This window comes from Stegostoma tigrinum, unplaced genomic scaffold (genome assembly GCF_030684315.1).
Source record: "Stegostoma tigrinum isolate sSteTig4 unplaced genomic scaffold, sSteTig4.hap1 scaffold_73, whole genome shotgun sequence".
In the NCBI taxonomy this organism is placed as follows: domain Eukaryota; kingdom Metazoa; phylum Chordata; class Chondrichthyes; order Orectolobiformes; family Stegostomatidae; genus Stegostoma; species Stegostoma tigrinum.
In genome coordinates, this window is record NW_026728674.1 from 1,884,782 (window position 1) to 1,912,356 (window position 27,575).

Below are 27,575 nucleotides of genomic sequence, written 5' to 3' on the forward strand. Positions count from 1 at the left end.
GCAGACAGTATTACTGAGAGGAGTGGGTGAGGGCCCTGTGACGGACAGTGTTACTGAGGAAGGGGGTGAGCGCCCTGTGACAGTCAGTCAGTGTTACTGCGAGCAGCGGGTGAGGGGTCTGTGACAGGTAGTGTTAATGAGAGGAGGGGGGGGTGAGGGCCCTGTACTGTCAGTCAATGTTACTGAGAGGAGAGGGTGAGGGCCCTGTGACAGGCAGTCAATGTTACGAAGAGGAGTGGGTGAGGGCTCTGTGACAGGCAGTATTTCTGAGATGCACGGGTGAGGGCCCTGTGACAGGCAGTGTTACTGAGAGGAGTGGGTGAGGGCTCTGTGACAGTTGTGTTACTTAGAGGAGTGGGTGAGGGCGCTGTGACGGGCAGTGTTACTGAGAGGAGCGGGTGAGGGCCCAGTGACAGTCAGGGGATGTTACTGAGAGGAGTGGGTGAGCGCCCTTTCCAATCAGTCAGTGTTACTGAGACGAGTGGGTGAGGGCCCTGTGACAGTCAGTGTTACTGAGAGGAGCGGGTACGGGCACTGTAACAGGTAGTGTGACTGAGTGGAGCGGGTGAGAGCCCTGTGACAGTCAGTGTTACTGAGAGGAGCAGGTAAGGTCCCTGTGACGGGCAGTGTTACTGAGAGGAGCAGGTAAGGTCCCTGTGACGGGCAGTGTTATTGAAAGGAGCGGGTGAGGGCCCTGTGACAGGCAGTGTTACTGAGAGGAGCGGGTAAGGTCCCTGTGACAGGCAGTGTTACTGAAAGGAGCGGGTAAGGTCCCTGTGATGGGCAGTGTTACTGAGAGGATCGCGTGAGGGTTCTGTGACAGGCAGTGTTACTGAAAGGAGCACGTGAGGGCCCTGTAACTGGCAGTGTGACTGAGCGGAGCGGTGAGCGCTCTGTGACAGTCTGAGGGCACTGTGACGGAGTGTGTTACTGAGAGGAGGGGGTGAGGGCCCTGTGACAGTCAGTCAGTGCATAACTGAGAGGGGCAGGTGAGGGCCCTGTGGCAAGCAGTATTACTGAGAGGAGTGGGTGATGTCCCTGTGACGGGCAGTGTTACTGAGAGGGGGGGGCGAGGGCCCTGTGACGGGCAGTATTACTGAGAGGAGGGGGTGATGTCCCTGTGACGGGCAGTGTTACTGAGAGGGGGGGGGGGCGAGGGCCCTGTGACGGGCAGTATTACTTAGAGGAGGGGGTGAGGGCCCTGTGACGGGCAGACAGTGTTACTGAGAGCAGAGGGTTGGCCCAGTGACAGTCAGAGAATGTTATTGAGAGGAGTGGGTGAGATAAGGCTCTCCCTGAAGAGCAGGCATACCAGCAGAGACCTGAGAGTGAACACTGGTTTTTGTCCCCTACAATTAAGCAGGAGAATGAGTAAATTAAAAGCAAAGATCCGTGTTCTGTTGAGTTAAGGTATGCCTGGAATTAAGATCTGACCCATGATTGGTGCATCCTACACTACATGTCAAATGCTGAGTGCTCCTGCTGGTCTGCATGACCATGTGTACAGCAGGTGCCTCTTATTGGAGCAATTTGAGCAACAAGTTGGAGCATTAGAGAGCATTGATGAGTCTGACAGGTTTAGTGATAAAAACCACAAGAACTGCGGATGCTGTAAATGACGAACAAAAACAAAGTTGCTGGAAAAGCTCAGCAGGTGTGGCAACATATGTTGGAGGAATAAACAGAGTTTACATTTCCAGTCCAGTGACCCTTCCTCAGAACTGATGGTGGCTGGGAAAACATCAGTTTCTATGCCGAAAATAGGGAGGAGGGTGGGGGAGGGAGTAAACAATAGGATAGAGCCGAAAGAGAGAGAAAGACAGGTGGACAGATAAAGGAGTTGCTAACGATCAGGCTGGGAAGTTGTCAATGGGGACTGTTAGTCACTAACAACAGGGAGTGTGTGGTGGCAGGCTGCGTGGTAACAAAGCCTGGTGTGTGGGGTGGGGGCGCTGGGATATGGGAGAGTTTAGGCCCTAAAATTGCAGAACTCAATGTTAAGTCTGGAGGGCTGTCAGGTCCCCAAGTAGAAAATGAGGTGTTGTTCTGTCTGCTTGTGCTGGGCTTCACTGGAACACTGTAGCAAGCCGGAGACAGAGATGTTGGCCAGGTTGGTTGATAGTATATGTTTCAGGGTGTTGTTTTGTGATTGAATGCAAGTTTTATGAGGAGAAACTGGTAGGCTAATTGCGTTTTCCTTGCAGCAGAGGAGGCTGAGGGGAAATCTGATCGACGTATACAAAATTATGAGAGGCATAGATTGATTGTGAGAACCAGTAGACGAGTTTAAGTCAGGGGGCATAGATTTCAGGTAAACTGTCAGCTATTTAGAGGGGATCTGAGGCAAGTGTTTTCACCAAAAGTGATACAAACATGCAATATGCTGCCTGACAAGGTGGAGAAGGCAGATACGCTTGCAATATTAATGAAGCAACAGATGAGCATTTAAAGGGCCAGGGTATGGTAGGTAATGACTCAGTGCAGGTAAATGGGATCAGTAGTTTGATGTTTGTTAGTTGGCATTGATGTTGATCAAGTGAGCCTGTTTCTATACTGCATGACTTTATGAAGCAGGGGAGGAGATATCAAAAGGTCCTGGCAAAGATTTTTCAAGTCATTTCTGGCCACAGCTAAGGTGCCAGAGGACCGCTCATACTTTTATATAAAAGAAGAAAGGACAGATCCAGAAGTTACAAGCCAGTCTAACCTTGGTGGTAGGGAAGTTATCAGAAAGAATTTTAAGGGACAAAATGTCGCTGCACTTGGAGAAACATGGAATGTTCGGGGATAGTCAGCATGGCTTTGTTGAGGTAATGCCATGGTTTGCAAATTTTATCTAATTTTTATTGAGGAGATATCAGAAGTGTTGAAGAGGGAAATTCATCTGATGTGGTCTATATGTTTTTGATAAGGTCAGTGATAGCAGACTGGTCAACAAAACAAGAGCTCATGGGATCTAAGACTCAGTGGAGTGTTGGATCCAACTTTGCCTGAAAGGCCAGAAGCAGAGGGCATGAACTCTTGCTTTTGGACATCAAGGTCCCTTTGTTTCTCAGTGCTCTCGAGGGATCTACTAGTCATTGTGAACATCTTTCACTTACCAGAGCTCCCAAAATGCATCACTACACATTTGCACTCTATCAATTGAGATTACCAGATCAAATTGTTATCCATTCAGATGCCACAAAGCTGTCAGATCAGAAAGTAACTGGATTCATGAATGATTCTCCATTTCCCCAAAGTCAGTTGATCTTCCCTGTCTCAGGCAAAGGCAGCATTTTGGTATGGCTGATATACATCTCGTGGCACGCAGAAAAGTGTCCTCTGAAAATGAGACACATCAATACATCACCAAAATATGGTAGGACAGTAAACACATGCTTTTTGCTTTTGAATATGGTAATTAAGAACACATTGCAGAACGTAAAGTCATGTAACGTTTTGTGAAAATGAACAAAAACATATTTCAGGATGCTGATCTATAAATTTTCTAATAATTTGAAGTTACCACGATCACTAGGTGAGTGGAAACATTTTCAATTGTTCCCACAACAAACAATTCTAAGTAACTGTCACAGAATCTTCTGTCATGCGCTGTAACATGTTTCTTTAAATAACATACGAGTCCCTGCATTATTTCTCACTCTCCAGCTTAGCATTACTTTATTTCTAAAATCTTACTCCTCTATAAAGCCAAGTGTTCTGCAGAAAAGTGGTTGTTCCTGCAATAGATTAAGTGGCTGACCTGTTTAAACATGAAGGTGTCAGCGCGGCTCCTCTGGCCCTTCTATGGGCTGAATCCAAAGCAGTTATGATTGTCTCCTCCTTATCCATTAGTTCATGTCTGAGTGCCTGCACGTGAAATTCCATTGAGAAATTATCACCATTTGAAAGCAACACTGTACATTTCCATTTAGTAAATCCAATCAATCAGCACTGTCAAAAAAAAACACTGATAATTGTATTAGGTTCCAATGAAGTAGTCAATCACTTAAGTTTCTAATATTGAAAGTACATTTAATGCAGAAAGACTAATTACCACCGCAACCTTAAGCAACAGTCAAGCAATGCTGACACAACATGTTAATGCCCATTAGAAGGCCTCTATTTATCAGATATCAGAAGTATTGAAGAGGGAAATTCATCTGATGTGGTCTATATGTTTTTCATATTATGTTCTTCATATTAAACGTGCTAATCTGTGGATGGGGACAAAGGATGAAGATGGGCATATTTACAGAAAAACACCGTGACTGACAAATCACATCACCGGTTGGAAATGAGAATTGAGAGGAAGATACAAAGATGCTTCAAGAGGATTTGGAGTGACTAAGAGAGAGGGCAAAAAAAATTGTTTGATTCACTTTTTTTTTGAGCAGCTCATGCTGGGTTCATCCTCACCTTCACCAGCTCTCACCTGTGGCTCCAAATAGTTACTAGAATCTGACAGAAGCCACATAATTGTAAAAAAAATTTCAATAGTAACGTCAAATGCAGGGAAGGTAAACACTGCATCTCTTACAATTGGTGACTTTATGATTGGTCTATTCTAGCAGGCAAAGGCTGATTCTCCAATACTGGACAGATGAGACCAATCTCAAGGCCAATGGTCACGAGCACAGAACCATGTTGTGGAACATCTGGTTTCCGGGACAATTCACTCTAGATCTCCCAAACATACTGAAGAACTTGCAGCTTCTAATGTTGCTGTTCCAGTTTCAGAAAAACAGAGCTTGATTTTTGTTTTTTCATGAGATAAGACCCCTAACAAACAAAAAAAAATTCTGAAGAGACACAGTTTGTTTCTTGTGATTCAGGCCAGGATTTGTTCACACAACAATGATGGGAAAGTTAGAGGAAAAGTTTCCATATAATGGAATAGGGAATGCTTTTACTGCAAGTGACTATTCAAGCAAAATCTAGTGCTTCACTTAAAAGGGAACTGGGTGAAATATTTACAAGAAAAGAAAATTAAAACAAAGGAAACAAGTAGGGAATTTGGATGAAAAGTCCCCCTTCCTCCATTAGGAGGGTAGCACCAGCACATGCAAGACTAAACTAATCATCCTCAGGGCAAATTTTGTTTTAAATCAATTAGAGAAGGAATATAAATGTGGTTCCATTGTTTATAAAGGGTACGAAGGAAATGCCAAACAATTAAAAGCCTGCTTGTCTTACGTTAGTGGTGGGAAAATTTTAAAATCGATCTGAGAGATCAAATAAACTAACTGAGAAAGGCATGGACTAGTCATGGATAGTCAGCACGGCTTTGTCAAGGTAAGGTCATTACTTACAAATTTAGTTGAATTCTTTAAGAAAGTGGCAAGGAGGATCGATGAGGGTTGCGCAATGAATTTGTCGACATGGATTTTAGCAAAGCAATTGATAACGTCCCACCTGAGAAGTGCAAAAAAGTGAAAGCTCATGGGTCATGGGATACGGAGTAATGTGTTGACTAATCGGCTTAGTGGCAGGGAACAAGGGTAATTGTTCATGGCTGTGCTTATGAACAGAAAGCAATTTCCATTGGTGTTTCACAGGGCTTGATTTTGGGGCCCCTTTAATTTATTTTATAGATGAACGATTCAGACTTGAACATGGGGGGCACAATTGGTAAATTGGCAGACAACTGAAAAATTGGATGTAAGGTGGATAGGACAGAGGATAGCTCCAAGTTCCAAAATGATATTAGATGGGTTGGCGGAGAAGGCAGGAAAGCGACAGATGGAGCACAACTCTGACAAGTGTGATGCATTGCTTTTCATGAGGACATAAAGGGAATACACAATAAATAGGAACATACTGAGAGGGGTAGATGAAGTGGGGGATCTAAGCATGGAAGTGAACAGGTTCCTAAAGGTAGCACTACAGGTCAGTAATGTTCTGATGAAGGCACAGGGAATGCTTTGCCTCATTGGGAAAAGTGTAGATTACCAAAGTAAGGACATCATGATAAAACTGTACAGGATACTGATGATGCCACAACTGGAGTAGTGTGCGCAGTTGTGTTCATCACAATCCAGGAAGTATATAATAACTCTGGAGACAGTGCAGAAAAGATTTACTCAAATATTGCCAAAGCTGGAGAATTGTAAATATGAGGCTGTTTTCCTTGGAACAGAAAAGTCTGAGGGATGACATGATTGAGGTATACAAAACAGTGAAGGGCAGAGATAGGGTAGAGTTAGTGTAGACAGGAGGAAGCTGCTTCCCTTGGCAGAGAATTCAAAAATCAGCAGTTACAGAGTCAAGCTAAGTGGCAGAAGGGTTAGAGGGGATGTGGGAAAATCCGTTTTATGCAGAGGGTGATGGGTGTCAGGAATTTGCTGCCTGAATTGGTGTTGGACTAAGAGATTCTAAACTCTTTTAAGAAGTACCTGGATCTGCACTTTAAGTGCTGCAGGTCCATGTACGTTTGTAACAATTTGGGATTAAAAAAGGCATCAGATGTCTATGGGTCAGTATGGACAAAGATGGCTGAATGGCTCCCTTCTGGTTTATATCATTTGTATGGCTCTATGTTGGTCCTGCGCAAGGCCAGCATACATTGGTCACACATTATCACTGTTGCAAAGGCACTGAACTAACTTCATGGACCGCAAGTGTTCATCTGGGATAGATACCCTGCACAAGGCTGATAGATAGGGATGATAAAATGTGAGGCTGGATGAACACAGCAGGCCAAGCAGCATCTCAGGAGCACAAAAGCTGACGTTTCGGGCCTAGACCCTTCATCAGAGTCTTCATCAGACCCTCTGATGAAGGGTCTAGGCCCGAAACGTCAGCTTTTGTGCTCCTGAGATGCTGCTTGGCCTGCTGTGTTCATCCAGCCTCACATTTTATTATCTTGGAATCTCCAGCATCTGCAGTTCCCATTATCTCTGATAGATAGGGATGGCCAGGATTCTGGCCCAGCATTTGATCTGATTTATTTGATTTATTGCAGTCACACGTACCCAATACAGGTGAACTACCCTTGTTTTTCTAGTGGGAACTGCTGTCAGATGAGTTATTGCAGTGCATTTTGTAGATGGTACACAATGCCCCCATTGTCTATCAGCAGTAGACAAACATCAATGTTGAGGTGATGGAAATGGTGCCAATCAAGCATGGATGGCATCAAGCTTCTTGAGTGTTACTGGAGCTGCGGCATCCAGGCAATCATATTCCATCACACTCCCAACTTTGCCTTGTCAGAGATGGACAAGCTTTGGGGAGAAACGAGAGGAGATACTAACCACATGATTCCCAGACGTGCTCTTGTAGCCACAGTATTTCTATGGCTTATCTCATGCAGGTTCAAGTCAGTAGTAACGCCCATGAAGTTGATAACAGAATTTCAGTGTTGAAACTCAACAAAGGAAGATGGTGAGATTCTCTCTTGTTAGAGATGATCATTGCCTGGCACCTCTGTGGTGCAAACATTATTTGGCACTCATCAGTTCAAGCCCGAGTATTATCGACATCTTGCTGTTGATGCTAAACACTGTGCAATTATTAGTAAACATCCCCAAGATTCATCCTTGAGTTGACCATTTTGCCATCCTTCCACTGTGTCCTTCCACTGTGAAACAGTGAATAAATATAACTTAGATACATAAATGGAACTGTCCTGTTCAAAGGTCAAATCCAAAACTTCCAAAATATACAGCTTCTGTCTCACTGAGCTGAACCAGACACTTCATTCTTCCTCCTTGTAACCATGCAGCCAATGCACAGGAAGGGTCATGTGCTGGCTGATTGGTGACCTCAGTGCAATTGTTTCACTTATTTAATTTTGATCAGCAAACAAGCAAGCATACAAGCATCCAAAGTTGGTGCATCATGTGATTTTATGAAGGGAAGGTCATGCCTCAGAAACCTTATTGAGTTCTTTGAGAAGGTGACCAAACAGGTAGATGAGAGTAAACCGTTTGATGTGGTGTATATGGATTTCGGCAAGGTTCGATAAGGTTCCCCACAATAGGCTATTGTACAAAATGTGGAGGAAGGGAATTGTGGGAGATATAGCAGTTTGGATTGGAAATTGGCTTGCTGAAAGAAGACAGAAGGTGGTAGTTGATGGGAAATGTTCATCCTGGAGACCAGTTACTAGTGGTGTACCGCAAGGGTCGGTGTTGGGTCCACTGCTGTTTGTCATTTTTATAAATGACCTGGATGAGGGCGCAGAAGGATGGGTTAGTAAATTTGCAGACGACACAATGGTCGGTGGAGTTGTGGATAGTGATGAAGGATGCTGTAGGTTGCAGAGAGACATAGATAAGCTGCAGAGCTGGGCTGAGAGGTGGCAAATGGAGTTTAATGCAGACAAGTGTGAGGTGATGCACTTTGGTAGGAGTAACCGGAAGGCAAAGTACAGGGCTAATGGTAAGATTCTTAGCAGTGTCGATGAGCAGAGAGATCTCGGTGTCCATATACACAGATCCTTGAAAGTTGCCACCCAGGTTGACAGGGCTGTTAAGAAGGCATACAGTGTTTTAGCTTTTATTAATAGAGGGATCGAGTTCCGGAACCAAGAGGTTATGGTGGAGCTGTACAAAACTCTGGTGTGGCCGCACTTGGAGTATTGCGTACATTTCTGGTCACCGCATTATAAGAAGGATGTGGAAGCTTTGGAAAGGGTGCAGAGGAGATTTACGAGGAGGTTGCGTGGTATGGAGGGAAGGTCTTACGAGGAAAGGCTGAGGGACTTGAGGCTGTTTTCATTAGAGAGAAGAAGGTTGAGAGGTGACTTAATTGAAACATATCAAATAATCAGAGGGTTAGATAGGGTGGATAGGGAGAGCCTTTTTCCTAGGATGGTGACAGCGAGCACGAGGGGGCACAGCTTTAAATTGAGGGGTGAAAGATATAGGACAGATGTCAGAGGTAGTTTCTTTACTCAGAGAGTAGTCAGGGAATGGAACGCTTTGCCTGCAACGGTGGTAGATTCGCCAACTTTAGGAGCATTTAAGTCGTCATTGGACAAGCATATGGACGCACATGGAATAGTGTAGGTTAGATGGGCTTAAGATCGGTATGACAGGTCGGCACAACATCAAGGTCCGAAGGGCCTGTACTATGCTGTAATGTTCTATAAAAACTCTGTATTGCAAGAAGAGACAAATAAAACATTGTATCGTATTATCCTACATGACAAGGCAAAGGGATCCTTTTATCAAATGGAAAGAAAGAATAGATATAATGTTGCAAAGATTAATCACAAGCCAGAGGATCGAGAAATTCTTAAAAGGCAGAAAACAACCAAAAAAAGAAGGGGATTAGGTAAACTTTGAGGATGGACTTGCAAATAATATCAGGACAGGCAACTGGAACTTTGTTAAATATATAGAAAGGAGGACAGACCAAAGTTAATACAAGCCCCTAAGAGAATGAGGTTGGAGAAATAATATTGGGGAACCAGGAAATGGCTGAAGAGTTAAATAAATTCTTTGCATGAGTCCTCAAGGCCTACTGGTATTATCATTAACCTATTAATCCAGAAACCCAGAAAATGTTCTGGGGACCTGGGTTCGATGGTGGAAGTTTAATTTTAAAAAGAAGTCTGGACTTAAGAATCTACCGATCACCATGAATCCATTGTCACTAATGTCCTTCAAGGGAGTAAATCTGCCAACCTCACCTGGTCTGGCCCACATATGACTCCAGACCACAGCAATGAGCTTGACTCTCAACTGCCCTCTAAAATGGCCTCGCAAGCCACTCAGTTGGACCAACCACTACTTAGACTCAAAGAAATGAAACTGGATAAATCACACAGCATTGACCTAGGCACCAGAAAAGACAATGGCAGAAACTGCCCTGTCGACCATGCAAAGTCCTCCTCACTAACATCTGGGGGTTAGTGCCAAAATTGGGAGAACTGTCTCACAGATTAGTTAATCAACAGTCTGACACAGTCATAATATCTTTCACACAATGTCCCAGACTCCACCATCACCATCCCTGGATATGTCCTCTCTCACCGGCAGGACAGACCCAGCAGAGGTGGTGGCACAGTGGTGTACAGTCAGGACAGTGTTGCTCTAGGAGGCCTCAGCATTGACTCTGGACCCCATGAAGCCTCATGGCTTCAAGTTAAACATGGCCAAGGAAAGCTCTTGCCGATTACCACGTAGCGTCCTCCCTCAGCTGCTGAATCAGTACTCTGCAATGTTGAACAACACTTAGAGGAAGCACTGAGGATGGCAAGGGCACAAAATGTATTCTGGGTGGGGGATTTCAATATCCACTGCTAAGAGTAGCTCAGCACCAGTGCTACTGATCGAGCTGGTCAGATCCTAAAGGACACAGCTGCCAGACTGGGTTTGCGGCACGTGGTGAGGGAGCCAACAAGAGGGAAAAACATACTTGACCTCATCCTTACTAATCTGCCAGCTGCAGTTGCATCTGTCCATGTCAGTATCAGTAAGAGTGACTATCGCACAGTCCTTGTGGAACAACGTCCCGCCATCACATTGAGAACAACCTCCATCATGTGTGTGGCACTATCACTGCAGTAAATGGGACAGACTTCACATAGATCTAGCAACTCAAGGCTGGGCATCCATGAGGTGCTGTGGGCCATCAACAGCAGCAGAATTGAACTCTAGCACAATCTACAACCTTCGTGGCTCAGTATGTCCCTCACTCAACCGTTACCATCAATCCTGGTTTAATGGAGAGTGCAGGAGGGCATGCCAGGAGCAGCACCAGGCTTACCTGAAGATGAGGAATCAACTTGGTGAAGCCACCAAACAGGACTACTTGCATGCCAAATAGCGAAAGCAGCAAGTGATAGGCAGAGCTAATCAATCTCACCATGGATCTGATCTAAGTTCTGCAGCCCTGCCACATCCAGTCATGAATGGCAATGGACAATTAAACAACTCACTGGAGGAGGAGGAGGCACCACAAATGTCCCCATCCTCAACGATGGAAGAACCAAGCACATCAGTGCAAAACATGAGGCTGAAGCATTTGCAGAAATCTTTAGCCACAAGCGCTGAATGGGTGATCAAACTCGGCCTCCTCCAGTGATCCCCACTATTGCAGATACCAGTCTTCTGTCAATTCAATTCACTCCATGTGATATCAAGAAACGGTTAGGGACACTGGATACTGCAAAGGCTATGGGTCCTGGCAACATTCCAGCAACAGTACTGAAGATTTGTGCTCCAGAACTTGCTGCTGCCCGAGCCAAGCTGTTCTAGTTTGTTTCAACACTGGTATCTACCCGACAATGTAGAAAATTGCCCAAGTATGCCCTGTACAGAAAAAGCAGGACAAAACCAGGCCAGCCAATTACTGCTCCATTAGTCTACTCTCAATCATCAGTAAAGTGATGGAAGGTGTCATCAACAGTGCTATCAGGCAGCACCTGCTCAGAAATAACCTACTCAGTTACGCCCAGTTTGGGTTCTGCCGTGGCCACTCAGCTCCTGACCCCATCACAGCCTTGGTTCAAACGTGGACAAAAGAGCTGAATTCCAGAGCTGAAGTGAGAGCGACAACCCTTCACATCAAGGCTGCATCTGACCGAGTGTGGCATCAAGGTGCCCCAGAAAAATGGGAATCAATGAGTTTCACAGGCAAACTCACCGGTGGTTGGAGTTATACCTGACACATGGGAAGGTGGTTGTGGTTGCTGGCAGTCAATCATTTCAGCTCCAGAAGATCTCTGCAGGAGTTCCTCAGGGTAGTGTCCTCGGCCCAACCATCTTCGGCTACTTCATCAATGACCTTCCCGCCATCATAAGGTCAGAAGTGGGGATGTTCGCTGATGTTTGCACAATGTTCAGCACCATTTGACTTCTCAGACACTGAAGCAGTCCAAGTTCACGTGCAACAAGATCCGGACAATATCCAGGCTTGGGCTGACAAGTGCCAAGTGACATTTGCGCCACACAAATGCCAGGCTCTGACCATCTCTTGACATTCAAGAGTGTTACCATCAATGAATCCCTCACTGTCAGCTGGGCGTTACCATTGACCAGAAACTCAACTGGTCATCACATTAAGATAGTGGCCACATGAGGAGGCCAGATGCTGGGAATATCACATCAAATAACTCACCCCCTGACTCCTCAAAGCCTGTCCGCCATCTAAAAGGCACAAGTCAGGAGTGCGATGGAACACTCCCCACTTGCCTGGATGAGTGCAGCTCCATCAACACTCAAGAAGCTTGACACCATCCAGGACAAAGCAGCCAGTACAACATCTACAAGTATCCACTCCCTCCATCTGCAATGCTCAGTAGCAGCGGTGGGTACTAACTACAAGATGCACTGCAAAAATTCACCAATGCTCCTCAGACAGCACCTTCTAAACCCAAGACCACTTCCATCCAGAAGGACAAGGGCAGCAGACATATGGGAACACCACCGCCTCCAAGTCCCTCACCATCTTGACTTGGAAATACATTGCCATTCCTTCCCCTCAAAATCCCAGAATTCCCTCCCTAATAGCGCTGTGGGTCAACCCACAGCAGGAAGAATGCAGTGGTTCAAGAAGGCAGCTCACCATCACCTTCTCAAGAGGCAACTCAGGATGGGCAAGAAATACTGGCCAGGCAGTGACACACATGTCCCACAAATGAATACAGTCACAGTAAAAGACACTGACAGTGTTCCAAAATTCCTGCATAATCAAAGGGCAAATGATAGGACAGGATATAAAACAGCAACTATCCCTAAAGAAAAGATATGAGGGAAACTAACTGGGTTAAAGACCATTAGGTCCCCTGGGCCCGAAGTGCTGCATCCTAGGATATTAAAAGTAATAGCTATAGTGATAGTTGATGCACTGATCACAATCTCTCCAGTATCCTTGGCTTTTCAAAAAGTCCCAGTGCCCCACAGGGCAGTATGGTGGCTCAGTGAGTAGCATGCTGTTTCACAGTGGCAGGGACCTGGATTCAATCCCATCCACAGGTGATTTTCTGTGAGGAATCTGCACCTTATCCCCGTGTCTGTGTGGGTTTCTTCGAGCTGCTCCGGTCTCTTCCCACAATCCAAACATGCACAGATTAGGTGGATTAGCCATGGGAAATGCAAGGTTGCAGGGGCTGGGCAGCTGGTTGAATCTGGGTGCCATGCTCTTCCGAGAGTCAGTTTGGACACAATGGGCCAAGTGGCCTGCTCTCATGCTGCAGGGATGCTATGACTAGTACCTTTATTTTAGAAAGGAAAGGAGACAAAAAAGATAACTACTGGCCAGTTAGCTTAATGTCTGTTATTGGAAAATGCAAGAGCCTATCAGAAAAGATGTAATTGCAGAGCACTTAAAATACGTAATACAATCACAGTCACTACGGCTTGATAAACAGGAAATTGTGCATGACAGATTTATAAGAATTCCATGAGGAGATTACAAGTAGTACAAATAAAAGGGTGTGACATTCAAAAAGGTATTTGTAAAAATAATCACACTTCAAGCAGATAAGACTTTTAATAAGACCACATAGTTTTGGGGAAATATATTAACATGGATAGGGGATTGACCAAATAATAGAGAACAGACATTTGGTACAGGGGGAGTCATTTCCAGGTTGGCAAGCTGTAAAAAGTGAACTGCCATACGGATCAATGCCACGGCCATTCTTGTTGCGAATAAATATTAATGACATAGTGATGAAAGTGAATGTACTATTACCGAGCTTACAGAAAACACAAAAATAGGTATGGAAGACAAGTGATGAGACTGCCAGACTGCCTGCAGAGGGATGTACAAAAGTTAAGATGCTCAGACTGGAGTATTTTTAACAGTATGGGAATGAAACGCTATAGGGAAACGGCAGGAAAGTGGTATCGAGGAATATCAGTATTTTATGATCTCATTGAGTGGCAGACTCAATGGACTGAATAGCCTTCTGCTCATTCATCATATTTCAAGAGTAAAACCTAGAGTCAATGAAATTCTAATTGAATTAAATATGGAAAATCAGCAAGGACATGTTACATTGCTTAACCCAAAGTCAAAGTACAAAAGCAGATTCCACAAAAGCACAGATAGCACATTCTTTGAGATGCCTCTTACTTCCAGACCAAAACGTTGCAACAAAAACTCACTAATGTAGAACCAAGAATACAAATATTCATGCAGCTACTTTCATGATGTGAAATGTCAATGTGATCTGTCACCCGCCAGTGACACAATAAGCAATGCTGCAGTAAGGTCAAGACAGACAATTAGGATGATTATTATTGATCAGTTTGGGTATTCAGAGACAGTGAGGGGGTTCTCAGACAAGGTTGAACCTCAAAGCACTTACAATCTGGGATTATGGTTTCCCTCCAGCACTACATTACAAAAGAAGAAGAAATGCTGAGAAATCAAAGGTCGAAAAACATGGCATACGTTTTAGGCAACACAGGAAGAAACCAGAGTGTGTCCAAATTCTGTGACAGAATATAATTTTCATACAACGCTTTCCTTAACATTTGGAAATGAGAAAGTATCTTTCATCAATGTTGTGTATATGGCTGCATTATTTTCTCTCAAACTGTGTTCTGTCATTGCTGTGAACAAAACAAAAAGTGTTCTGGAGAGATAGCAGGAACTGCACATGCTGGAGAATCGGAGTTAACGAGGTGTACAACTGGATGAACACAGCAGGCCAAGCAGCATCAGAGGAGTAGGAAAGCTGACGTTTCGGGCCTAGACCCTTCTTCAGAAACATCAGCTTTCCTACTCCTCTGATGCTGCTTGTCCTGCTGTGTCCATCCAGCTCTCCACCTTGTTGTCTCAGAAACAGTGTTACAGTGATTAGTATGAGTCCTAGCTCTGACCAACTTTTTGTGCGAAAGGTTGAATATTCATCATTCTAGTTCTTGTACTCATTTTGCAGGACCTAAATGCCACAGCACAGTGGCTGAGTGGTTAGCACCACTGCCTTACAGTGACAGGGCCCCAGGATCGATTCCAGTTGTGGACAACTGTCTGTGTGGAGTTTGCGCATTCTCCCCATGACTGTTTGAGTTTCCTCCAGTTACTCCCATTTCTTCCCACACTCTAAAAGATATTGCTGCTACGGGATTGTACGACATAATAAATGTGTTAGTGAGAATGGGGGGAAAAGAGTCCCTTAAGACACAAGGGTAGCCTTGGAGAAAGTCTCAAGGGCAACAAGGTGGTGCAGTGGTTGGCACTACTGCCTCACAGTACCAGGGACCTGGGCTCAATTCCACCCTTGGGTGACTCTTCGTTTACACATTCTCCCCATGTCTGTGAGGGTTTTCGCTAGGTGCTCCAGTTTCCTACCACAGTCCAAAGATGTGCAAATTAGGTGGATTGACCACACTAAATTGTCCATAGCTACCAGGTTTGTTAGCCTTGCAGGGGTAGGTGTGGACCTGTTGGGCTGAATGTTTCTACACTGTAGGGATTCAGTGAACCCTCTTTCTACCGATGTCGTTGGCAGCAATGTGCACAATGAGCTATGTAGGAATCCTGCTCATTGACTGCAGCTCCACATTCAACACTATTATCCCCTCCAGACTGATCTCAAAACTCTATGACCTAGGTTTCTGCTCTGCCCTCTGCTACTGGATCCTTAACTTTCTGACCCAAAACCACAGTGAAGATAGGTAACTGCCCCTCCTCCACAATAACACGAGTGCCCTCTAAGGATGTTTCCTCAGCCCCCTACTGCACTCCTTGTGCACCCATGACTGTGTTGCCAAATTCCAAATTAACGCCATCTGCAAGTTAACTGACGACACCACTGCAGTGGGATGGATATCTAACAATGAATCAAAATACAGAAGGGAGGCAAAGGGTTTGGTGACGTGGTGCAGAGAACAACCTCTCTCTCGATGTCGGCAAAACTAAAGAACTGATCACTGATTTCAAAAGACAGGAGGAGAACACGCCCTGATGTATATCAATGGAACTGAGGTTGAGAGGGTGGAGCGTGTCATTTTCCCCGGTATGACGATAATCAACAACCCGTCCTGGACTTTCCACGAAAATACGTTGGTCAAGGCGGCACAACAATGCCTCTCCTTCCTCGGGCGGCTCAGGAAATTTGGCCTGACCAATTTCTACAGATGCGCCATTAAAAGCACATTGTCCAAGTGTATAATGGCCTGGTATGGCAACTATTCTGCCCAGGACTGTGAGAAACTACAGAAGCGGGTGTGCACAGCCCAGATCATCACGGAAGCCAACCTCTCATCCAAGGACTCCATTTATATGGCTCACTGCTGCGGAAAGGTAGCCAGCATCACCAAAGACCCATCGCACCTACGTAATGATCTCCTACATCCTCTTCCATCAGGCACCAGGTACAGAAGCCTGAACACATGCACACCAACAGTTTTAGGAACAGCTTCTTCCCAGTTGTTATCAGACTGATAAATAGACTCTCTAGCCTGAAATAACGCTGATCTTGCTAACATTGATCTCACTGAGCGCATGCTCTGTTCAATGTAACCTGCATGCCTCTGTCATTTTCATCTGTATATCCTTCGCTTACTATGATCTGCCTGTACCACTCATAAATAAAGATTTTCACTCTACTTTGGTACACGTGACAATAAATCAATCAATTAGTCAACAACCTTAATACAAGTTTGAGGAACAAGACTTCATCATCTGTCTTGTCACTTTCTAGCCTTCTGGTCCAATATTAAGTTCAAACAATTTAGATCAGAACCTACGCTTCCATCTTGCTCCTGTATCCCTTTTTGCATTCAGATGCCTATGTAGCTATTCACACCTCTTCTGGACACAACCTTTGATTTTTTTTTAAAAAATTACCATTGTGTTACCAAGCTTTTGCAAAAAATAATGTTTCGTAACATAATTTCTTCTACCCTCCACCTCATCACAAGCATTCCCTTGAGAATTTTTGGGAGTTTTCCGACCTCCTGTCTACCAGCCGGAAATACCTTACATTTGTGTATTTCATTTCAGAGAGACTTTTATTACCAAAGCAGTTTTGTCTTACACCCAATGGAACAAACGCAAGAACATGATATTTCAAACAATTGGAATAATTTATACGAGAAGAAAAACATGTCGTGTGGTTGACAAGTCCACTCTTGTGGACTGAATGAGGGTGTACCGCAGGATAATCACCTAATCAATGTATCATTTCCCCTTTGCAGAGAAAACACTGGAAAAATTGAATATACCTGTATGTTTGAACAGATGAAGTACGGGTAAATCGCTGTTTCACTTTACAAGTGTATTTGGGACCTTGCTTGGTGACTGAGGAGTGGACTACAGAGGGAATGGTCACTTTGGAATGCTGAAAGGGGATACTGGTGAAGATGCTGGAAGATAATCTGCTGAACGCAGAGGTTGATGGAGGGACAAGCTGAGAATAAGGAGAATTTATGATTCTGGGATAGGTGGAATGGATGAGGGCCGAATTTTGTGAAATGGATCAAAGTGAAAGTTCTGCGAACCATGTTGGGGTCCTTGGTTGTGGAAAAGAGAAAGCATCTCACACGTGCCGGTGCGGTGTGCTCTGCTCATTACAAACAAGCAGTTTTCAGTCGGCCAATCATTATCATATATGACCTATATGTCTGGCATAATACTGGCTGCAAATTTCATAGACAATGTTGGTCAATGCAATGAGGATTATTTTTGGACTGACAACAGCATCCTGCTAGGGGAAAATACCATTCACATAACCACTATACAGCAGCAGCATGAATTACTTGCTTAAGCTCAAACTTTTGAGAAGCTTTGGTTTTCCATGGCAATTTGAGGTAGACCAGGCACTTTTCAGTTCTAAAATTTGAACCATTTGACAATGCACAGTATACACATCAGTCATCTACTTGTGATATCCATTATAGAACATAGAACATAGAACAATACGGCACAGAACAGGCCCTTCGGCCCTTGACGTTGCGCCGACCTGTGAACTAATCTAAGCCCCTCCCCTGACACAATCCCATCATTATCCATATGCTTATCCAAGGACTGTTGAAATGCCCCTAATGTGGCTGAGTTAACTACTTTGGCATGCGGGGCATTCCACGCCCATAGCACTCTCTGAGTAAAGAACCTGCCTCTGACATCTGTCTTAAATCTATCACCCCTCAATTTGTAGCTATGCCCCCTTGTACAAGCTGAAATCATCATCCTCTGAAAAAGACTCTCACTGTCCACAATATCTAATTTTCTGATCATCTTATATGTCTCTATTAAATCCCCCCTTAGCCTCCTTTTCTCCAATGAGAACAGACCCAAGTCTCTCAGCCTTTCTTCATAGGGCCTGTGCTCCAGACCAGGCTGCATCCTGGTAAATCTCCTCTGCACCTTTTCCAATGCTTCAACATCCTTCCTGTCATGGGGCGACCAGAACTGCACGCAATATTCCAAATAAGGCTGCACTAGCATTTTGTACAGTTGGAGCATGACATCATGGCTCCGGAAGTCAATCCCTATAAATCCCGTGACTGTACAAAACGCTAGTCGAGTAGCCTGTATCTCAGTATTCTCCTCGACAACATTGTTGTTTTCCAGAGTGAATACTGTCAAAAAATATTCAATTAGTGCTTCCCCTATCTCCTCTGACTCCACACACAACTTCCCACTACTGTCCTTGATTGGCCCTCATCTTACTCTCGTCATTCTTTTATCTTTTATCTTATTTATCTTCATGATGTACTTTATGAACAATACCACACATCCCCACATCACTTTAAACCTTTGGAACCTTAACAAGTTGTAGATATCTCCAATTAGCTCACTTCTTCGCTTGAAGCAGAGCAAGGACTAAGTCCTGCACGGTGAAAATGTTAGAAACAACAATGAGCACTGTCCTGCCGAGCCTTACCTAACTTTGTTACTGACCAAACTACCAGCACCCAGTTCAAAGTTGCACAATTGCTCAAGCTTTGCATTTCAGAGAGTGACTATTGTGAACATGGAAGCTAGGAGGAGGGAGGAGGCCAAATGGCTCTTTGAGCCTGCTCCACCATTCTTCATGATCATGACTGATCATCCAACTCAACAGCCTAATCCTGCTTTCTCTCCATAACACTTGATCCCATTCACCCCAAGTGTTGTATCTAGCCATATCTTGAATACGTTCAATGTTTTGACATGAACTGCTTGCTTTGGTAATGATTTCCACGGACTCACCATTCTTTGGGTGAAGAAATACCTCCGAAATCGTCTATCCTGAATCCTCATACTGTGAGCCCTGGTTCTGGACACACCCACCACTGGGAACTGCATCTATCCTGTCCAGTCCTGTTCGAATTTTATAAGTCACCTCATTCATTTGAATTCCAGCGAGAACAATCCTAACCGAGTCAATCTCTGATCATACATCGGACCTGCCATTCCGGGAAACAGGCTGATAAACATGCGCTGCACTGATAAACTATGAGAGCAACAGCATCCTTCCGCAGAAAAGGAGCACAAAACTGCACACACTATTTTAGGTGCGGCTTCACCAAGGTGCTGCGTAACTGCAACACCACATTCCGGCTTCTGTACTCGAAACCTCTCGGAACGAAGGCCAACAGACCATTTCAGAGATGGGAGGAACTGCCAATGCTCGAGAATCTGAGATAACAAGGTGTGAAGCCGGATGAACACAGCTGGCCAAGCGGTATCAGAGGAGCAGGAAAGATGACGTTTCGGGTTTGGGCCCTTTTTCAGAAATGTGGGAGGGGAACGGGATTCTGAAATAAATAAAGAGAGAAGGGGAGGTGGATAGAAGATGGATAGAGGAGAAGATAGGTGGAGACAGATCAAAGAGGCGGTGCTGGAGCCAGTAAAGGTGAGTGTTGTTGGGGAGTTATGATGGAGGTTCATCAGTCAAGGGAAGACAGACAGGTCAAGGAGGAGGGGATGATGCTGGTAGGTAGGAGGTGGGGTGGAGATTAGGGTGAGAGTTCGGGTTAGGGTTACACCCTAACCCCACCCCACCTCCTACCTACCAGCGTCAGCCCTGCCTCCTTGACCTGTCTGTCTTCCCTTGACTGGTCAACCCCCTTCCTAACATTTGTCTTTACCAGTCTCTTTCTCTTCACGTATCTATAGAAACTCTGTGTCAGTCTTTATGTTCCCTGTATGCTTACTTTACTGCATTTACCCCTTCTTAATCAATCCCTTGGTCCTTCTTTGCTAAATTCTACTATGCTGCCAATCCTCAAATGTTGTTTCCATGGATCAGATACTATCGCTAATTGCCTTTGTTAAGTCATGGATTGGTCCTCTTACCCATTTTGCTTTCATGCCAGACAGGAATAAACAGAGATAATGGGAACTGCAGATGCTGGAGATTCCAAGATAATAAAATGTGAGGCTGGATGAACACAGCAGGCCAAGCAGCATCTCAGGAGCACAAAAGCTGACGTTTCGGGCCTATAAACAGTTGTTGCAGTCCGCCCACGTGCTCCTTAAATGTTTGCCATTGCCTGTCCACTGTCATCCCTTTAAGCAACTCTTTGTGATCTATCAAGGCTAATTTCATGCCTCATATCTTCAGCTTTCATTATTAAGATGCAGCACCCTGGTCTCCAAATCAACTCTCACACTCTCCATCTTGATTGAAAAAATTCTATCATGTTGCGGCCACTCATCTCGAAGAAATCTTGCACAGCTAGATTGGCAATGATTCCCTTTCTCATTACACAGCACCCAGTCTTAGATGCACTGCTTTCCAGTTGGTTCCTCAACATATTGCACAAGAAAACCATCCCGTATCCATTCCAGGTCTGTTCTAGTTCTGTTATAAACTAGTAGAGCTCTCAACAATAAATTAGAAGGTTATGGCTTCAAGCTGTAATTTATATTTAAGCATAATTTTTAGGGTAATACTTCAATGAAGTACTGAGGAATTTGGATTGTCGGAGATGCCAGCATTCAGAAGAGGCATTAACTTGAGGCTCCACCTGCTGTTAAGAGCTCAGATCAACTGAAGTCGTGACACACTTTGCCTGGGTAATAAATTCTAGTGACAAACCAGTCCATATCAATAGTGCAAGATAACAAAGTGTGGAGCTGGATGAACACAGCAGGCCAAGCAGCATCTCAGGAGCACAAAAGCTGACGTTTCGGGCCTAGACCCTTCATCAGAGAGGGGCATGGGGAGAGGGAACTGGAATAAATAAGGAGAGAGGGGGAGGCGGACCGAAGATGGATAAAAAAGAAGATAGGTAGACAGGAGTGTACAGGTGGGGAGGTAGGGAGGGGATAGGTCAGTCCAGGGAAGACAGACAGGTCAAGGAGGTGGGATGAGGTTAGTAGGTAGGAAAAGGAGGTGCAGCTTGAGATGGGAGGAAGGGATGGGTGGGAGGAAGAACAAGTTAGGGAAGCAGAAACAGGCTGGGCTGGTTTTGAGATGCAGTGGGGGGAGGGGAAGAACTGGGCTGGTTTTGGGATGCAGTGGGGGAAGGGGAGATTTTGAAGCTTGTGAAGTCCACATGGATACCATTGGGCTGCAGGGTTTCCAAGCGGAATATGAGTTGCTGTTCCAGCAACCTTCGGGTGGCATCATTGTGGCACTGCAGGAGGCCCATGATGGACATGTCGTCTGAGGAATGAGAGGGGTAGTTGAAATGGTTCGCGACTGGGAGGTGCAGTTGTTTGTTGCGAACCAAGCGGAGGTGTTCTGCAAAGTGGTTCCTAAGCCTCTGCTTGGTTTCCCCAATGTAGCGGAGGCCACACCGGGTGCAATGGATACGATATACCACATTGGCAGATGTGCAGGTGAACAAAACGAAAATGAGCTCAAAATTCATACTGGCAAGTAGACCCGCTTGACATTATGAATTGGTGCAGAGCACACTTACATGTTGGAAGCAACTGCGGACACTTGGTTCAATGGTGCTGCCTCGAAATGAAGCTACCTCACCCAGCTGCCGAGGGATCTGGACTGCATCGTGAAGCAAAAGGCTCAGGCTTCGTTGGTCACATAAATCTGTGGGTTCAGCTACTTGTTTGAAGATATCTGCAAAAGTTATCCAGAAGAAAAATACTGACATTCCTAAACTTAAGGGAGGTAGTTGAGAGTTCAATACATCCAATACATCTTCCTCAATTGCCTTGCTTTGTAAATCATCTTAAAACATTATTTTATGATCTTGATTGGCTATTTGCAAACAACTGTGGAAACAAAAACTTCTGTTTGTTTACAACAATGGACAATGTATGTTGTATGATTCTCCAAGGAAGTCATTTTGTCAATTTCTTTCTTGATTGTAAATCTCAAACCTCTCTAATAGCTCCTCGTTCATTTCACAGAGGTAATTTTTGTGTGGACCTGGAAAACATCGGCACCGTCCTCAATGAATATTTTGTGTCAATCTTTACAATGGAAAAGGACACTGCAAGTAAGATATCAGGGCAGAGGACCTCGGAGCATCAGAGGTTAAGAGACAGGGAGATGCAGCTGGTTGAGCAACTTTAAAAGTGGATACATCTACAGGGCGAACTGAAACGTATACCAGTTAGCGAGGGAAGTGAGGGAGGAGATATCTGGGCCCCTGGCAGCAATTTTCAAACCCTTGTCAATCACACGTGAAGTCATGAAGGACTATTAACATTGTCCCACTATTATCAAACGGACAAAGAAACAGACCAGGAAATTAAAGGCCAGTCAGAATAATCTCAGCACTGGAGAAGCTACAAAGAGGCATTCTTAGGGGTAGAATGTACTTGCATGAATTAATCAGGGATAGTCAGTATGGATTTGTTAAGATGAGGTCACATTTCAGAAATTTGATCCAAATTTGAGGAGATATTGGAAGATTGATGAACTTCTGCATTTGATGTTGACTTAGTAAAGTCCCCCTTGGCAGACTGATCAAGAAAGCAACAGTCAACGGGATCAAAGGCAAAGAGGCACACTGGAGCCAAAACTGGCTGAGGCAGAGAGCACAGGGTGATTGATGGTAGAGGGATGTCTATTTGACAGGATGTTTGCTTTCAGTGGGGCTGTGCAGGGCTTGCCACAAGGACCCTTGAAGTTTGTCATGTATATTCTTCATTTGGGCTTAAACACAATTTGTATGACCGTGTCACTAGCAAATCACTAATTCAGTGAGGAGGATATCGGTGGAATGGTCATGTAAATAACAGCCATGGAATCAAAGGCAAATTGGCAAATTGGCAAATTGGTTGACAGACAGGAAGAATAAACTTCAGGAGGAGATCAACAGACTGGTCAGCGGGACACAGCAATTGGAACTCAACCAGGAAAAGTGTGAGCTAACGAACTCGGGAGGGCTAACAAGGCAAGGGATCACACTATGAAGGGTGTGATCCTGGAGATTACTGAAAAAACCAAGATGCTGCCTGGGCTGGGGGTTCTCATGGAATCATAGAGTACAGAGGAGGTCCTACAGCCCACTAAGGCTGTACCTCTAAAAATACACTGCGACATATACTAGTCCCATTTTTACACACTAGACCATTCTCAAAAATATTATGACATTACAAGTGCTCATCCAAGTACTTTTCAAAGGTTGTACGGTTTCCTGTTTCAACTTCCCTCCCAGGCAATGCATTCCAGACCTTTACCACACTCTGGATGAAAATGATTTTCCGCAAAGCTCCTCTAAATTTCCCGTCTTTCTCTTTAAAATTGTGCCCTGTTGTTATTGATGCTTTAACTAAGGGGAACAATGGTTTCTACTCAACCTATCTATACCTCTCATAATCTTCTATGCCTCTATCAGGACCTCCACTCACCCCGCCAAACGTTCTCTGCTTCACAGAAAATAATCTGAATTTTTCCAGCCTTTCTTCACAGCTAAAATGCTCCAACACATGCAACATCCTTTTCATTCCCTCCAGTACAATCACATCCTTCCTAATGGGTGGTGACCAAAACTCCACACGTGACTCCAGCTGTGGCCTAACCAAACTTTTAAACAGCTCCAAAGTGACCTCCCCACTCTTACAATCTATGCCACGACTGATAAAGGGAGATGTCCTATATGTCTTTGTAACAACCCTTATTAGCCTGACCTGACCCCTTCAGGAATTTATGAACAAGTACCCCAGGATCCCTTTTCTCCTCTAAGCTTCCCAGTGTCCTGCTATGCATTAGATTTAGATTTAGGTTTTATTATCACATGTATTCAATACAGGGTACAAGAGTACAATGTCACCTCAGACGGTGCCATCTCAGGTACAAAGTACCTCGGTACGAAATTTTAGATGCAGATGTAGAAAATTTATCCATCCTTCTTTACTCAGAGTCGTAGGGGAGTGGAATGCAATGCTGGAGAGGGTAGTGGAGTCAGCCTCATTAGGGGCATTTAATCGGCTATTAGTCAAGCACATGAATGACAGTATAAGGTAGGAGTGGAGGTTAGATAGACCTTAGGATGACGGTAAAAGTTCGGTACAACATCGTGGGCCGAAGGGCCTGTACTGTGCTGTACCGTTCCATGTTCTATGTTAGAAAAATAAATGAATAAGTTAACAAGTTCAGCACGACAGTCTTCTTAATATAACAGTAGAAAAATAAAAACAAAAGTTTAAAAAGTCAAACATTACAGTCCTTTCTGAAGCCACGAGTTTGCAGACACACTGAACGAGGGCTCCACAGTGACGGCTCGTATTCCCCTGTGCTGGGCTCAGGCCCGCCCATCCTTGCCAGTGGACTTCACTGCTGACGGCCGTTGCTGTCCTCCATCGGGCATGACAGGCTTTGCCACATGAAGTACTCTCTTATCTTATTCCTTCTTCAGGCTATATCAATTTGCCACTGACCTGCCCAACTGACCGATGCCAAGAGTGGAGCAGACAAGGGGACCTGGTAAAGGTGTTTAAGATTTTGACGGGCAGAGAAAGGATAACTGGAAGTTGCTTTTTCCATTCGTAGACAGGGGAGGGGAGTTGAGGAGAACCTATTTACCCCAGTGTGGTGGGAGTCCTGAGCTCACTGACTGAAAGTGTGACTGATTCAGAAAGTGTCTGAATATTTAAGCAGTATTTAGATGTTCACTTGTGTTGCCGTAGGCTCCAAGGCTATGGGCCAAACAGTCAAAAAGGAAATCAATGCCATGTGAGTTCAATGTAGACAGATCTTTGTTGAGTAGTGCAGGAACTACAGACCACACGGCCTCCTCCTGTGCAACAAACATCCATGAGTCTATAATTACACAGCTTTTCTTGGAGGCATTTCTCCACTTGACTGATTCTTTGTAAAAGCAAGGCTAACAAAATAAATCCTTTTTATTAAAAGCTTCCATCTCACTGAGAAAGCTTCAGGCCAATTTGATAATCTGCTCTCAAAGATCTGCTCATATTTTGATAGTTGGGACAAATTCTACTGTCAGGGCTGACACAATCCACAACATTCTAAATCAATCAACAATATTCCAGAAAGATGATCATTTGCCTATCCGACCGATTTTAACTGATGCTTTAAAAAAATAGAGAAATAAATCTGGATCTGTCAAAAACTAATCAGTTCTTCCTTTGACCATACCCATACGTACCAGCTTTCAATGAAATATGCCCATTAGTTTGTGAGATACATTGTTGACAAACAGCACAACAAATGGGCAAAAACATAACCTCACACTAAGTGTTACCACTGCTGCAACTGAGCACTTGAGTCATACCACACTTCTGAATATTTTTCCCAGTATTCTAATGATGAAAACATGATTGGGAACAAAAACAGCTGCTAAGGTTAGTGTCTTTGAGAAACAATAGCATCATACATATGTAGCGCATCATTTATCTTGCAGGAATGCACTGTGCAGATTCTGCACAGACCAAGTTATGACTTAACATTCATAGTGGTAATGACTAATTACAGAAATATACTAATACAGCAAACCTTTTGTTAAACAGCACCCGTGGTACCAGGAATGTGCTGAGTAATCAAAAATTCCAGTTGATCAATAGGTGCACACGCACAAAAAAACACACTCAATAATCGGAACATAATGCACAGGATATATGCATCACTGTTCTCCTTCATTTACAGTATAAATAACTTCAGTAATGAAGCAACTTTGCCTTAACTAAAACTTACTGGCAGGGAGCCTTCTCACTTGCACCCTCACCAGACATCACAGAGATTATGAGAATACAGTAAACATCTGGTGTATAATTTTTGTCAGTTTATTGAGTGTGCTAGTTTGTTAAACAAAGTTTACATACAGTTAAATCTACAGTTTACATGTGTATCAGCAATGATAGATTTAGTACTGACACTTGTATTTTTCCTCTAGATGATCCTTGAAGAGTCACGTCAAGCCAATTTTCAAAGAAAGCACTCTGATTCTTACACTCATACCCCTGGAAAAGGAAGTTGCAGAATGTCATGACTGACTTTACTTATTTGAATACAGCATAACATACATAGAACATCGAACAGTACAGGCCCTTCAGCCCACAATGTTCTGCCCAACTTTTACCCTAAACCTCAGGTCTATCTAACCTCCACCCCTATCTTAAACTACCATCCATATGCCTGTCTAATAGTCACTTAAATGCCCCTAATGAGGACGACTCCGCGACCCACTCGAGCTGAAACAAAGATCTCTTTGAATTGTCATTTGTCAGACATGTATTGAATCAAAAAACAAATTTCTCACTTCCATAGATTTCTACAGCATCTTAATATGATTTGTGAAGATTATACTCCACCCTTTCATTTAATAAATACAACTTTAAACAAAATGCCACTATATAGAACTTGTATGTTGGTATTTGTGCATATGCCATTTCAGTTTGTGTGATCTGTTTCGATGCAACGAGTGATAAACACTTTGATTAAAATGGTTGAGAGCAGTATATGTGAGATTTAATACCATGTTAAATCTATAGATAGTCCATCTGCAGGTAGTTATTCATGAGACTCAACTGACATCATGTCTCAGGGGAGCTTGTGATCTCTGGGTTATGCACTGTTTGACCATTGCCGACTGGTCACTAGTTGAGTGGAAAGAGAACTACTAGCTGCTATCCATTTTCAACAAGTGATCACGATAATCTACCTGTGTTTCAACGTCCCATCAACATTCAAGAATTTAAGATAATAAAATGTGAGGCTGGATGAACACAGCAGGCCAAGCAGCATCTCAGGAGCACAAAAGCTGACGTTTCGGGCCTAGACCCTTCATCAGAGGGTCAGACCCTCTGATGAAGGGTCTAGGCCCGAAACGTCAGCTTTTGTGCTCCTGAGATGCTGCTTGGCCTGCTGTGTTCATCCAGCCTCACATTTTATTATCTTGGAATCTCCAGCATCTGCAGTTCCCATTATCTCTAACATTCAAGAATTATTGCTCGAAGAGGCTTCTGTGTAACAAATAGGAGCGGAATCAAGATCAGCCATGTTGTTTTCCCTATCTGAACAAGCTGCCAACACCATACATAAAGGGACCGTCTTAATCATTCTTATACAATTAACTTTTACAATAGACAACAGGGGCAGGATAAGGCCATTCGGCCCTTCGAGCCAGCACCACCATTCATTATAATCATGGCTGATCATCCACAATCAGTATCCTGTCCCTGCCTTATCTCCATAATACTTGATTCCACTATCTTTAAAAGCTGTACCTATCTCTTCTTGAAAGTGTCCAGAGACTTGCCCTCCACTGCCTTCTGGGGCAGAGCATTCCATATATCCACCACTCTCTGGGTGAAGA

General features: G+C 44.2%; 1 protein-coding gene across 1 annotated transcript in view; it reads right to left on the reverse strand.

The window, feature by feature from the left end:
- Positions 1–3,261: 3,261 nt before the first annotated feature.
- LOC132209229 (utrophin-like) overlaps positions 3,262–27,575 on the reverse strand; it is a 59,088-nt gene continuing 34,774 nt past the window's right edge. The window contains exons 4-5 of the mRNA XM_059644344.1: positions 4,418–4,443; positions 3,262–3,324 (exon numbers count right to left, since the gene is read on the reverse strand). Of these exons, the coding sequence (XP_059500327.1) occupies positions 3,262–3,324; positions 4,418–4,443 (89 nt within the window). The remainder of the gene's footprint in view (positions 3,325–4,417; positions 4,444–27,575) is intronic.